The sequence below is a fragment of the Budorcas taxicolor genome, chromosome 21, assembly GCF_023091745.1.
Source record: "Budorcas taxicolor isolate Tak-1 chromosome 21, Takin1.1, whole genome shotgun sequence".
Classification (NCBI taxonomy): Eukaryota; Metazoa; Chordata; class Mammalia; order Artiodactyla; family Bovidae; genus Budorcas; species Budorcas taxicolor.
The window spans coordinates 32,105,329-32,120,330 of NC_068930.1; the positions used below are offsets into that span (position 1 = coordinate 32,105,329).

At 53.8% G+C, this 15,002-nt stretch overlaps 1 protein-coding gene across 1 annotated transcript in view; it reads right to left on the reverse strand.

Moving 5' to 3' along the window:
• ENTREP2 (endosomal transmembrane epsin interactor 2) overlaps positions 1–15,002 on the reverse strand; it is a 244,939-nt gene that overhangs the window by 1,008 nt on the left and 228,929 nt on the right. The window contains exons 6-10 of the mRNA XM_052659729.1: positions 13,265–13,425; positions 12,461–12,596; positions 6,308–6,383; positions 1,946–2,164; positions 370–444 (exon numbers count right to left, since the gene is read on the reverse strand). Of these exons, the coding sequence (XP_052515689.1) occupies positions 370–444; positions 1,946–2,164; positions 6,308–6,383; positions 12,461–12,596; positions 13,265–13,425 (667 nt within the window). The remainder of the gene's footprint in view (positions 1–369; positions 445–1,945; positions 2,165–6,307; positions 6,384–12,460; positions 12,597–13,264; positions 13,426–15,002) is intronic.

Here is a 15,002-nt window from a genome sequence, read left to right on the forward strand (position 1 = left end):
AGGTCACACAAGCGAACACATTCTGGGTGGTCCAGGGTGTGTTTTGTGGCAGTGAGCAATCCTGGTCATGAAGCATGAAAAACTAGAAGACTCACACATGGGGGTGGGGGCCTCTCCCCTCCAAATAGAAACTCATAAATACAGTAAAACCAGTGATAAATCAGGTGTAGCCTCTAATACAGCCCACCAAGAGAGTAGGGAATGGTGGAGGGCAGCCCATCTTCCAAACCCAGAGGGCTGGGGCTTCTACATACCTGAGCCACTCTGGGAGGGGCTGGTTGGGTTTAGACACAAGGCAGCTGAGGACCACTGGTACTTCTGCCCCCTGCACAGAAGTCATCAAAGGGTTTCAAAAAAGGGGTGTCTCACCAGTCCCCAGTGCTGCTCGGGCCATTCCTGCTTCGAGGTCCTGGCTGCAGGATGGGCTATGTGAAGAGGCGTCACCTTAACCAGAAAGAGTTCAGTTAACACACAGCCCAGGGGAAAGAAATTCCCGATAATACTGTAGTGACCCTGCTGTGTCTAAGATGGACATCAGAGGTAAGGCCAGCAGTGGAGACCCCTGAATATAAACCCGGGGCAGGAGGTCCCCTGGCCTGTCACTTCCTCAGCACAGCCTCAGAAAAGGGCAGCTGGCCGGCACCACTGACAAGCTCAGAGCCCTTCATCCCAATCCCCATCCACATCTGGGGGTCCAGGCACCTGGGAGGCACATGCTTTTGATGAACAAAACAGTAACTGTCAGAGGTGACAGCATGGAGAGGCAGTCACAGGGGTGACAGCTTGTAAGCAAGCCACCACTGCTCTTTAGATCCATCCCTAACATGTCAGGGTTTGCAGAGCATGAGCTTCACTGGAGGGGTGGGGAGCAGGGGACCCCAATCGGGTGGTGGTAGCCCTAAGGGGCTTATAAACATCTGAGCCAGGAGCACAGTGCGTCCTCAGGAGAAGGTTCTAGGGGAGGTGGTTGGTGAGCTGGTCAGGGGGTGCAGGAGGGATGGGAGGGGTGCTGACCAGGAGCAGCAGAGGCACCGCCTGTACTTTCCAGTGGGGCACCTCAGGCAGTGGCCTAGGTGGACACCGGCTCCATGCAGAGATGGGGTTCTCCTGGGGGCAGGATGGGATCTAATCCACCTGGGGTTCAGCTGGACAAGACCATTGACCGGTCCAGGCACCACTGGTCTCCTCTGACTTCTTTCACTGTATGGACAAGTCCCCACAGTGATAGTACTTGTGGTCAAGGGCCCCCAACTTTGAGTGGCACAGACCCAGGAGGAGGTGGGGGTCCTCCAACTTCAGGATGTATGAGACCCCCTAGGGCGTGCTGTTGGGCTGCAAGGTACAGGACCCTGGGGCCAGGTCTCCCATCCTGGGGGCACCTAATGTCACATGGACAGTGCTGACCCAACCCAGGGTGCCCATGACGTGTCTGGCGGGGGCGGCATCGGCTGGCAGACAACCCCTGTCCAGCGGTGTCCCTGAGATGCAGCCCGGTCTTACGTGGCCCCTTGTCCCACCAGACCCCTCAGCAGATGCAGGCACTTCCCACAAGTGTGTAACCCAGGCTGGTCCTGGCGGGGAGTCACCCAGGCTGCAAGTCAGACATAGACTGTGGGCTCTGCCTGACCCGAGGCCTCATGGGCCCCAGAGCTGGTGTGAAGCCTGCAGGCTAACGCCAAGGCTGGCAGACCTGCCCAGAAGGCTGTCATCTCCCCAAACCTCCATCTGCCTGCCCTCCTCCCTGACTGAGCAGCAAGCTCAGTGGGGGCACAGCAGAAGTTGCAGGGTGGCCATCCCCCTTCCAGGCTTTGGACATCAAGTTCACATTGCCCACGTGGCCCAAGGCAGGGCCCAGGGCTGGACTCCACTCCCAGGGGACATGAGGCCTATGGTGTCCATGCAGAGCCGGGCATGCCCCAGGACACAGGGGCTGGGGCCGCTGTACCTGTCGCCCTGGCCGTGCATGAAGTGGGGTCACTGATGGAGCGGGCCATGCGCCTGGGACCTGGCCGCACCCGTGTGCCCTTGTGGGGCCCCTCAGGAGATGTATGGTGGGGATGCGGGGTAGGCAGCGGGGTGCCCGTGGGGTCGTCGGGGGACAGGTGGCTCAGGCCAGGAGCAGCGCTGCCCTCGAAGGCCAGGAGGCTGGAGCTGTCAGCCAGTGCTGCAAAGAAAGGGACCCGAGTTAGTGCTGGTGACCACCGAGCCCCCCACCATGAGGGAGAGCGTTCCCCAGAGTCCTCCCAGGGGGCAGGTGCAGCCCACCCTCCAAACTCCAAGCCTGGAAAAAACCCTGTCATTGTGTGAGGCTGATAGTGCTCTGTGTGGAAAGGAGGGGGACAAGAATCATTCCAGGAGGGGCGTTGGCTCCACAGGAGACTCTAAGTCAGAAACCAGCTGCACCTCCCATCCAGGGCATCCTGGGGCGGGGAGTCTGAAGCACAGGAAGGTGCACAGGAAGGGTCTCTTGCTCCAAGGGCAGGGCCTGTGCAGAGAGAGGTGGGGGCTTGAGGGACCCTAGCACCACCAGCCAGGTCCCAGCGGGTCTGAGAACCTGTCTGCCCCCACACAGGCCCAGAGTGCAGCCGCTCGTCAGGCAGAGGGTTAGCCCAGCCTTGACCACTCTGGAGGTGGCCTGGCACAGGTATTGAACAAGCTGCCCTGACGCCCCAGGTGTGAGAACTGCTGCTCAGGCCGGGCTCCACCCCTTGCTTCTCCACAGGTGGCCCTGAGGCGGACTGAACCAGGATCCATCTATACAGGGTCCCCAGCAGACCTGTATGCACACCAGGGCCTGAGGACCACCTCACTGCCCTGCCTCCTGACTGAAATAGATGTTCAAGTTGAGTGATAAGAACCACAGCAGCTCGAACTCCTGCAGGGAGGTGAGGGGGAAGCTTTGGGGTCTGTTCTTACCTCTCTTTCCTGTGGGTGCTGGGGGAGCCTCTCTATTCCCAGAGGTCCCAAGCGCCCCACATCCATGCACATCCCATGCCCAGGGCCCACCCAGTCACCCCCAGTCCCTGGCCAAGGACACACAGCTGAGAGGATGGGAAAAAGGTGACAGGCGGCCAAGTGGGAGCTGGCTGAAGTGACCCTGTCCAGCAGCACTGTGCTCAGCCACCGCCTGCCCCACTGTCCACCGCTGCCGCTCAAGAGGTGGTTTGAGACCATCAGTCCCATCTGTCCATTCAGAAAGACAAAGATGAGCCAGACCTCACAGATCACATGCAAAAAAAAAAAAAAATTCTTCAGGATCATTAACACTTTCCTTCTTTAACATACTGTAAGAAGAAAATCGGAGAAGGCAATGGCAACCCACTCCAGTACTCTTGCCTGGAAAATCCCATGGACGGAGGAGCCTGGAAGGCTGCAGTCAATAAACCTGCAGCCATGGGGTGGAGAAAGATTTTATAAACATGATATTGATAGAAACCATAAAGGAAAAGCCTGATACCTTTGACAACAGAAGGAATGGCAAACTTGTATATGGTGAAGGCCTCCTTAACAGGCTTTGAGAAACAAAGCCTGAACTGGGGAAGCAAGCCTGTCATAAATAGGAAAACTGTCGCTCTTACACATTGCCTCACTTCTCTATTTAGCAAATATTTTTCTTATTTGTTGTTGTTATTTAGTTGCTAAGTTGTATCTGACTCTGCGACTCCATGAACAGGAACATGGAAAACCATGAACATGAACTCCATGCCAGGCTCCTCTGTCCATAGGATTTCACGGGAAAGAATACTGGAGTGGGGTGCCGATTCCTTCTCCAATTTTTCTTATAAGTCTAAAAAAAAACTGCTAGAGAAAAAAATGGACCCCAAAACAGACCTACAAGTTGATGATAAACATGTAAAAAGGTATAGAAACCCAATCCTGTGTGAGTGTCAAGTTCACCTTTAAGGGTGGTTAAGGTCCCGAGGAGTGACAATGTCGGGGGGTGGGGGTGGGGTTTGTAACAAGCACCCTTGGTGGAAACATGAACTTGTAATAAAACCTTTCCAGGACACAGTGTGGTCAATACCCCCAAGTCTAAAACACATGTTCCCCTGGACTTGGCAATTTTCCTCGCTGGAATTTATCCCAAGAAAATAATTGGGCAAGGGCCCCAAATCGAGTGTATAAATGTAGGAAAGAAAGAACACTTTTTCATTAGAAAAGTTTAGACCTAGACATTGTCATCATAAACACTATACAATCTTTTCAAGATTACCCAGCAGAGTGTTAAAAGTCTTTTGAATAGTATTCATTCCTGTGGACTTTTTGATCCCAATTCCCCCCTTCTCTTTTACCACTTTCTTGGGGTGTAATTTGTATGCAAAAGCCCTGTATCTATTTAATGTATATAATTTGATGAAATGGGACATATGCACACAAAATTGATGCCAAGTTTCTCAATGTCAGTGAAAGTCCAGTGATTGAGTTCCTCAAGGACATGCAGTCACAGAGAGACAAATGTGACTTATCTCTGTATATATGTCATTAATAGAAACCTGATAAAGTTAGAACATTGCAGGAAAAACTCATGGTCCAAGGCTGGTAACTCTCATTTCTGCACACCGCCCCCCATTCCTTGACTTGTGTCGTGTGACTATATCTTTGGGCTTCCCAGGTGGCTCAGAAGGTAAAGAACCTGCCTGCAGTGCAAGAGACATGGGTTTGATACCTGGGTCAGGAAGATCCCCTGGAGAAGGAAATGGCAACCCACTCCAGTATTCTTGTCTGGAGAATTCCGTGGACACAGGAGCCTGGTGGGCTACAGTCCATAGGGTCACAAAGAGTCGGACAGGACTGAAGCGACTTAGCACGCACGCATGCAATAAATGCGTTCAGCAAGGTTGTCCGATTTGACGTGAGTGCATGAGTGAATCCCCTGAGTCACAGTCAGTCACACATACTGACCACGAACATGCAGAAACCAAAGGTGTAAATCCAGTGCCGATGACAGTTGCTCCAGAGAAAATGAAACATGTAACATGCACACCAACAAAAACTGCCCGGGATCTGTAGGTGAAAATGATACTGTGAAACCACAGACTGAAATCCACAGAGACAGGCTGTGTTTGTGCCTTGGAAGACTCAGCTTTAGAAAGATGGTGATTCCCTAAAATACTGAACAAATGAACTTATTCTACACAACAGGAGCAGACTCAGATATAGAGATCAGACTTGTGGTTGCCAAGGGGGAGAGGGAGTCAGAGGTGGGAAGGACTGGGAGTTTGGGATTAGCAGATGCAAACTAGTATGTAGAGACTGGACAAACAAGAAGGTTCTAATGTATGACACAGGGACCTATATTCATTATCCTAGATAAACCACAATGGAAAAGAATATGAAAAAAGATTGTGTGTATATGTATAACAGTCACTTTGCTGTACGGCAGAAATTAACACAATATTGTAAAAAAAAAATAGTGATTTTGTTCAAATAGCCACACAGGTTTAATGTGATTCCTGTCAAGATCCCAACAAGATACAGGTGAAGTGATTCAAAATTGGCTATGAAAAGACTCTTGCTCCTTGGAAGAAAAGCTATGACAAACCTTGACAGTGTACTCAAAAGCAGAGACATCACTTTGCTGACAAAGGTCTGTACAGTCAAAGCCATGGTTTTTCTAGCAGTCATGTATGGATGTGAGAGTTGGACCATAAAGAAGGCTGAGCACTGAAGGATTGATGCTTTTCAACTATGGTGTTGGAGAAGACTCTTGAGAGTCCCTTGGACACACGGACATCAAACCAGTCAATCCTAAAGGAAATCAATCCTGCATATTCATTGGAAGGACCGATGCTGAAGCTGAAGCTCCAATCCCTTGACCACCTGATGTGAAGAGCCAGCCTGTTGGAAAAGACCCTGATGCTGGGAAAGATTGAAGGCAGGAGGAGAAGGGGAACGACAGAGGACAAGATGGTTGCATGGCCTCACTGACTCAATGGATGTGAGTTTGGGGACACTTTGGGAGATAGTGAAAGACAGGGAAGCTTGGTGTGCTGCAGTCCATGGGGTCGCAAAAAGTTGGTCACGACTGAGAGACTGAACAACAAATGAGGGAAAGGGCACTGGGGTGAGGGGGGCGGACAAAGCCCCCTGGACAAAGTATGAGGTTCCCAGGTCTGACCACTGGGGCAGAGGAGGAGGATGTGTGGAGCCTCCCCTGTACCTAGCAGGAGTGGCTCCAGCAGCTCCCATCCCTTCAAGAGAAGGAGACACAGGATGTAACAGGAGGAGAAGAGAAGAAAAAGGGAGGAGGAGACACACCTGGAAGACTACCATCTTAAGTGTTCCAGACTGAAGAGGGTGTACTTACCTTGTGAGCTGAAGCCTGCAGCGACGTCAGGGTCCCCGGGGCCGGGTTCAGTCACTGGCGGGTCCGTGCTCGGGAGCTGCAGTGAGAAAGAGGATGTGGGTGGTCTGCTGTCTGAAGGGTGCATCACAGCCACCTCTACAAAGGCAGGTTGACTCCAGAGCTGCCTCCGGAGCTCCGGACTCCGTATTCCACAGACATGTGAGCAGAGCTCCAATCTTCTCCCCTGAATGTGTGGGCTGGGTGGAGGGAGACGCCATTTCCAAGACTGAAGCTCCTTCCTTGGACCTTCTGCATTCAACCGTGTGCTCACCCTGAGAGCCCACCCTGAGCCCACTTGCCTTCCACTTACAGGCACTGTCTGAGGCTGATGGAGGTCACACACACTCCCTGCCTCAGCAGAGGCAACAGGACAGCCCTTCCCTCATCCCCAGCCCCTCCTCTCTCCCTGCTCTCATCCTGGGAAGAGGACCATGGCACCAACACTCATGGCACCGCAGTGCTCTGGGCTAGCAGTATGCACACAGGCAGGCACTGAACATGCTCCGCACTCCCCAGGGCTGCGTGCACCCGGCCTCCTCCTCTGCCTTCCGCTCACACGTGGGGTCAGGAGGCTGCTCCCAAGGCCAGGGGTCCAGATGCACACAGAGCGTGTGCCAGGTTGATGCAGGCCCCCAAGTCCACTGGAGGGGGTAGCTGTGAAACTCGAATCAGGGTGCACGGTCCTCACACTTTTGCAGCTTTCTTCTTGAATGACTGTTAGGCCCAGAGAGTCTGGGGAGTGTGAGGGGAGAGACCAGCCTCCCCATAGCATGTCTGCTCCTTGCTCACCCCCTTTGGGCTGGGATCCGCCCCAGGCTAGTGCATCTATGCCCTCCCTGCTTCAGGGTACAGCAGCCTCTCCCCTCCCCAGCCATGCACCTGAAGGCGTGAATCCCATGTGCACTGACCTGTGCCCCTCATGAACACCATCCCTGGGTCCTTGTGGTATTTCAGGACTGCTGGCCAGTAATGGGCTGGTAGAGGCTAGGAAGGTCAGGCAGGCTCTGTGGCAGGCCTGGTTCCAGCTCTGTAATTACATTTCTGTCTCCCTCCTGCTCAGTCGAAAGTTTATAGTGGGCGCCCACCTTTCCTCTGTCAAGCAGGCTGATAGGCTACTGGCCTCCACCCCACTCCACCCCACCAGAGGGGTGAGCTGCACACCCACAGGGATCAGACAGGGAGGTGCCCCAATGGTCCCTTGGATCCCACGTGTATATAATACCATCCAGCACTCAGCACTCCCTCTCTGCTGGGGAAGGGTTGGTTGGGGTGAATTCATAACATCCACACCAGGTAACCTGTGTGGGAAATCTGTGTCAAGAATCTCCAGCCAGGGACATCCCTGGTGGTCCAGTGGCTAAGACTCTGTGCTCCCAGTGCAGGGGGACCCAGGTTCAATCCCTGGTCAGGAACTAGATGCCACATGCAGCAACTAAAAGTTCTCATGCTACAACAACAAAAAGATTCCATGTGCCACCAAAGAAGATCAAAGATCCCACTTTCGGCAACTAAGACTTTTTTTGTGATTTTTGCAGGAAGCTGTTTTTTTTTTTTTAATATTTATTTATTTGGCAACTAAGACTGGGCACAGCCAAATAAATAAATATTAAAAAAACAACATCAAAACAGCCCCCTTCAAAATCACAAAAAAAGGAACAGTTCGTTTCCTAACTCTTGCGTGTATCTAACCTTTTTGACTCCCTTTTCTTTTTTGTAGGAGTGGGTGGCAACTTCAGGCCTGAAAATAAAAAGCTTCTGGCAATAAAGAAATATAAATAAAACAAGAGAAGTAAAATACACGGCAAGACAAGGTCAGGAGGAAATTGGATTCATGTCATGTTTTGCAGAAGCGGCACCGGCTTCTCTCTGGCTCACAGTCAAACCTGGTGTCAAGAGGAGACAGCTCCTGGGAGCAGGGCATCCGTCACCCTGGTGAGCAGGGTGTCAGGGTTGAACTTGAACGTGCCCCGCCCCCACCACCCCATGTCCAAGGCCACCTGGCCGCAGCTCAGCTGTGGGGGAATGGCTGCTCACTTCAACCAGCATTGTCGATGAAACACAGAGGCAGTGGAAAAAAAATATTTGCAGCATAGAATTGGAGCTGAAATCTGAGTTTAGCAATGAAGGCTCATAACAGCTCTCACAGGACAGAGGGTGAAAGGGCTGGGAAAGGAGAGGCTGCATGAATGACGTAATGTGGATGCTCCGATGCCTGCATTTGTTTATTCCCAGATGTGTTGTTTTGACCACTTATCGTAACTGAAAAGTCAATCGGCATTTAGGCAAATAAGCCAAGTTCCCCCATCTCCCTTTCTTGTAGGAAGCTGGGGCTAAGATGTCGTGTGTGGAAACTCTGCCCTATGTCTGTAACGAGTTTTCTACTCCTGGCTGAGGTCAGGCAGCTGTATCCTAGGTTCATAGAGTGCTGTCCTTGGGTGGTGGGGGGGGTGGTGGTGCAGTTATCAACCATCGAGGAAAAGGGGCACTAACGTTTTGGGCTCATGTTCCAAAACAATCTTTCAAGATACTTGACTTACAGGTCTTCAAATGTAAAAGTCATTTTGTCTGAAAATACAAATAATAACTTTGAGGCCTTGGGGTTGGACACAGCTCTGTCATGTCCCTCGCCTTTCTCACAACTTCTGGCCCCACCCACTGTATTGCCACCAAAATCCCTAAAGCCCTGCTGGGTCACATCCACCCCAGATGCCCTGCTGCTCAAAGGAAGGTCTACAGTGTGGCATCCAGGGTCATCAATCTGCATCCACATCATTCCTGTGAGCCCTCTTTCTACCCCCTAGGACTCCACGAGGAGCTGCTCTGGCTCACAAGCCCCATCCACCCACGATGGCCCAGCTGGCCCTTCCTCCGAGGCCACAGAGAAGTCCATTCGTCCCTGTCCTGTGACCCCGAGGAAGGGGACCCCATTCACCTCTGGATCTTAGAACCTGTGAACCAGTGCACGGTCTTATGGACCCCCTGGAACATGCGCAGGACATCAACCTGGCAAATTTGCCCACTTTCCTGTTGTAGAAAGAAACCCCCTGCTTCCAGTTCTGCCCCAAGCTCAGGCCATGGAGAAGAGAGCTCATCGCAGACCAAGTCAGAATGGAACCTGCATGAGGCCGAAACACACGGTCAAAATGAACATGCTGAGTTTGGAGGTGGGTGGGGGTGGGCATCTTTCTTTCCAAGTCAAAAATCTATTGAGATGTGCGGCTTCTGCTCTGCTCAGACCTGCACAGCATCTGCTTGTCTTTCCAGGGGCAGTTGTCTTCCTCTCTTTATCCAAAGGAGCACAAATAGGCAATTTATACACATCTGTCCTAACAAGGGTATAATTAACCTTCTCATCTTCCGGGGAGAAGGGCTTGTGCTGTATGGGAGCTGCTCCTGACTGCTGAGTTAAAGGGAGGGCTGCCTGGGAGAGGGGGCAACTGGCAGGCGGTATTCCTTCCATGGACGGGAAAGGTTCCTGGACTCCCAGCTCCCCTACTTCCCCTGCTCCCCTGGGGTGTCTGTGGAATTGGAAAGTACTGCCAGTCCACAGGGTCAGAGAGAATCAGCCAGCGGCCCCTGGACTGGGAGGAGGAGGGGTACAGCGGCCCTTTCATCACAGATGCTGCCAGCCAGGCCCAGGTAAGGGGGGGCCACATCCATTGACAACAATCAATTGTGCAGGCGCTTGTAATCTGGCAGTGTCTGAGCCAACACAAGCTCATGTAAGATGGGTCTTTGCCCTTGAAAATTTCCTCCCCAAAATCCTGTGAAAGAAATCTCCTGGTTACAGGCTGAGCTGCCTGTCTGCTCCAGGGTTAGCCCCTCCTGCCTTCCAGGGCCCTCCCTCGCCTGGCCCTGGGGAGCCCCTGGCCCCGTGCTCCAGGCCCTGGCACAACCCTTTCGAAACCCCCTCACCCTGTTCCCACACCCCACCTCCACCCACAACTATTTCCTATCCAGCCTCTTCTTGGAGCATCTTGCCAGAGCCATTGACCCCGGTTCCCAAATGTGTAGCAGCTGCAGTAGGGATTTGGGAGCCAGGCTGATCCTCAGATTCTCAGCAGCCCCCAGAGCACTGGGGGTGAGCCCAGCATCTGCATTTGACTGACAAGCCCTCCACAGAGTCAGGAGGCCCCCTGGAGCCTAGAAAAAGTATCTACACTCCTGGTCTCCCTCCTCGGGTGCCATCCCCCAACTCCCCAATGCCGTCTGGTCCTAACCACTCCCCCACCCCATGGCAGCTGGTCCTGCCAAAGTCACCAGTAGCCCTTGGATGGTGAGCCAGGTGGACAGGGCTCAGTCTTTAACAACCTCTGGGCAACACTTGGCTGATGTCTTCCTCCCTGAGCACTGGTTTCTGGGACCCCCAACCATGCCTTCTCCTCGGCCCTCACCCTCTGGCTCCAGGGCTTGATTGATCACCTCTGCAGTGAACCCCAGCCTCTCTAAGGCCCCAAGTCCAGACCCTATCAGCCACAGACATTCCCTTGGATGTTCTGATGATCCTGGTACCCAGCGAGGACCAGCAAGTCCCCCGAGATCTCACATTTGCCCCTCCCTCTGAGCTTTTGCAGGAGCTGCCCCCTCCCCTGGGAGCACACCCCTCCTCCCTGACCTGCTGGCCTGCCAATGGCTGAGGCCTCAGCTCCCAGGATCCCTGGACCCACCCAGGGATGAGCATCCCTGCCCAGTGCCCCACAGTATCTGGAGCTCCGCTCAGGGCTCTGACCACTCTGACAGGAAGTGGGTTCCCTTGACAATACTGACTGATCAACTTTTATCTTGAAGAGAAAAATAAACCACTTCAGGAAGGCAGAATGCTCTGCTTAGCTTTAAAGGGAAAAGTTCCAGGGAATTTGGTTGTTAATGAGTCTAGAGATGAGAGTCACCCGCGTCACACTGCTGCCTCCTCCCTCTGGGGCCGTTGCCCGGTTTGCCCCTCCCCAACACAGGAAAACAGCCAGGAGACCCAGCCGAGTCCTTCTGCTGGGCCGACAGTCTCAGGACTTCTCGGTGGGAGCAGGCCCTGAGAGAGGCCCCGGGGTGTCAGGAGCCTCTGCCTTGGCTAGGTGGGTGGCAGGCACACCCCAGGAGTCCGAGCAGAGCCCGTGGTAGAGACACCCCCTAGGCGCCGAGCCTCTTCCCTTTTCTTCCTGTCACACAGCCACCGGCCTGTGAGACTTGATCCCCTGAAGACAGGACTGTGTCCAGTCACATCCCTGGAGGCTGAGCCCGGCACAGGGGGTCCCCAAGGCCACTCCTCAGAGGGTGGTGGGAACAAAAGGGCCCTGGAGCCTGGCCTGCTCACCGCGGGACCCGTCTCACAGGGTGACAGCGCGAGGTTGGGCCTGTACCACCTCTGAGGGGGTGGGTGGGTGGCTCCATGGCTGCTGAAGCCCCACAGCCGTGCCCCTGGAAGTCCCGGTCCTGTCTGTGTCTCCTCTGCCTGGTGTACAGGGTGCAGGGGTGGTTGCAGCCTGCTCCCTGGATGGCTGTGTGTCCCCCATCAGACACACACTGTCCAATCCCTGCAGTTCCCCAAGGGGCTACCATGTGGCCCCATCACTACAGCTGTATTTGGGCCAATGCAACCTTTCCCTGTGTTCAACGTGTCTCTGCCCTGGCCAGTGACCCTTGATATTCGGCAATGACAGCACGATGACAAGGATGGTGATAACAATACCAAAGAAGTGCAAGTAGCTTTTGCCAAGTCAGACCCTGACATGTGCCCAGCCCTGTCCATTACAACTGTCCTGGTCCACCTGAAGGGCTTGGTACTATTATGATCCCACTTCACAGATGAGGAAACCGAGGCCACGCATCCTGAGTGTGCGCCTTCTGGGCTCAGGCCTCTCTCTGGCTGTAGCCACCAGGCTTCCGGCAGGAGCAGGGGTTCAAACCAGCTCTGTCATGTGTCTGGCTGACCATGACAGTGGCCTGTAGCTGAAACAGGCCAGAGCCCCCTGCATACTCAGGGCTCCCTGCCCCTGCCTCCTGCTCAGACAGGGCTGAGATACCAGTGTCCACAGGTTTGCTGAATGGCTGGGAGAGATTCCAAAGAAGGCAGAAAGGCTGGGAACAGGGAACTGGCCTGTTGGAGGGCCTGGGACTCACCTGGTTGGCAGGGCTCGGGCCTACCACGACCTCGTAGGGTGGCGGGAGCTCAGCAGGGTACAGCAGGCCCGGGCTGTTGATGGCAACGCCATACAAAGTGCCGAACGGGGAGGAAGCGAAGTCCAGGTGGAGGCCCCTGAACGGCAGAAGGAGGAAGGTCACACTCTGGGGAAGGAGCCGGCTGTTCCCATTGCCCTCAGAGCAATTGGAACAATTCCCATTTGGAATTCTTGGGTGTGTGAAAAAAAGCCTCATTCACTAGGTGGTTCTAAATTTTGTTTATTGCTCTCAAAGGATACTGGTGCTTTCACCAACTTTACCGTCTTTTCCGTGACAATGAAAACCATCTTACAGCTGACTTCATCTTTAATTAAATGTGACTGTGACCTGACAGGAAATAGGCAACCCACTCCAGTATTCTTGCCTGGAGAATCCCGTGGACAGAGGAGCTGGGTGGGCAACAGTCCATGGGGTCACAAATAGTCAGACACGACGGAGCATGCATGCATGTTCAACCTGAGAGCTGTACTGTCTTTTCTGAGAGTGGAATAGGACTGGTCCTACCTGGGTTTCCCCTCAGATATCCTGCAGTGAGGCCAGAGGAAGCACACAGGTCTCTGAGCATCCCACTCCACCACCACCCTGCCCGGGGCTCTGCTGTCGGGACCAACATTCAGGCCTTCATCTGCCTCCCCTCTGCTCACCTGCATGGATAAGGAGCAACTCATGCCTTCCCCATCCCCAGACGGCTTCCCATTCTTGGGCCCCAGCATCCCTCAGGGAGGTGTCCCCGGAGACACCCACCTGTGGGCCTCAGCAGTGGGTGTGCAGGTGTACTCTGGAGGGTAATAGGGCGGAGGGGGCAGCGGGGGCACGAACTCATCGAAATCCAAGGTCTGGTGGAGCACGGTACCATGGGGGGTCAGGCAGGCTGGGCTGGCAGAAGGTGCCCTTTGTGGAAGGAACTGGAAGACAGAGAGGTTCAGAGTGATCAGTCGGCCGGTGTGGCTTGTGTCTCATGAAGCTAATTGTACAGAAGCTTTAATGACACAGCTGGAACTCAGGGACTTCAACCTGTCAAACAGTGTTAGCTGTTCAGTTGTATTCAACTCTTTGTAACCCCATGGACTGTAGCCCTCCAGGCTCCTCTGTCCATGGAATACTCCAGGCAAGAATACTGGCATGTGTAGCCATCTCCTTATCCAAGGGAATATTCCTGACCCAGGGGTCAAACCACACTGCAGGCTGATTATTTACTCAAAGGAACTGGCTAAACACACATGTGAAACAATGGCTCTGTGAGGATCCCCTTCCCTCTGGAGCCTCATTGCGCTCTGTTCCCCTGCTGGTATACAGACATGCGTCTTCTGAGGCAAAGCACAGTCTGGGTAGATTTTACTCCTATCTCTGCCACTAACTCAGGCTGCATGTGGCTCCTGCCTTCTCCACACACAGAGCCTGGTCAATGCCCCTCCAGCCAGTGTGAGCCGAGGCTTGTGCGCTTAATCATCTGAGACAGAGGTGCTTCCATGGCCAAGGGCAGTGCAGATGTGTCTACAGGCCTTGACTTTGGAAAGCCATTTGCCCCATGGCCACTGCACGAGGCTGAGCAGCCAGGATGAGGCCAAGGGCCCTGGGGGTCTCAAGGGGTGAAGACTCAGGAATTAGAGAAATCAACAATACCCTCAAGCATGAAACGCAAAAGGCAAAGTGCTTTTCCGTGGAAGGTCCAATTCCACCAGGAATGAGAGAAGGTGAGGAGGTCCTGGTGATCCTATTAGCAGGTTTAAAGGAGTCAATGTGGTCATGCGAGGGAGGCTTTTTAAAGGTTAAACAGAGGTCTCCATTTCTGCCCTAAAGTCCAGATGGCCTTTCCTGGGGGTGTTGGCCTATCTTCAAGGAAGCATCTCAGACTTAGCAGCAGTCACCCGGCTCCTCGGCCTCCACGGTGGGAATCCCATGAGTCACCCTGCCATCTCCCCAGTTCAGTTCAGTTCAGTCGCTCAGTCGTGTCCGACTCTTTGTGACCCCATGAATCATAGCACGCCAGGCCTCCCTGTCCATCACCAACTCCCGGAGTTCATTCAAACTCTCGTCCATTGAGTCGGTGATGCCATCCAGCCATCTCATCCCCTGTCGTCCCCTTGTCCTCCTGCCCCCAATCCCTCCCAGCATCAGAGTCTGCCAATGAATCAACTCTTTGCCTAAGGTGGCCAAAGTACTGGAGTTTCAGCTTTAGCATCATTCCTTCCAAAGAACACCCAGGGCTGATCTCCTTTAGAATGGACTGGTTGGATCTCCTTGCAGTCCAGGGGACTCTTAAGACCCCTCAAATCTGTCTGCTAAGGCAGCGTCTATCTGGGAGCCTGGGGTCACTGGCCCTGGACTTTGCTTTGAGACAGGCGGGTGGAAAGCCACACCCCAGGTCTCCCCAGAAGCTGGTGTTGTTAGGTTCTACCCACAGGGGCGTGAGAGGGAATCAGACAAAGATGCAGCCAGGGAGGAGGGGTTCCTCAGACTGCTCCTGCCCCTCGTCCTCTCT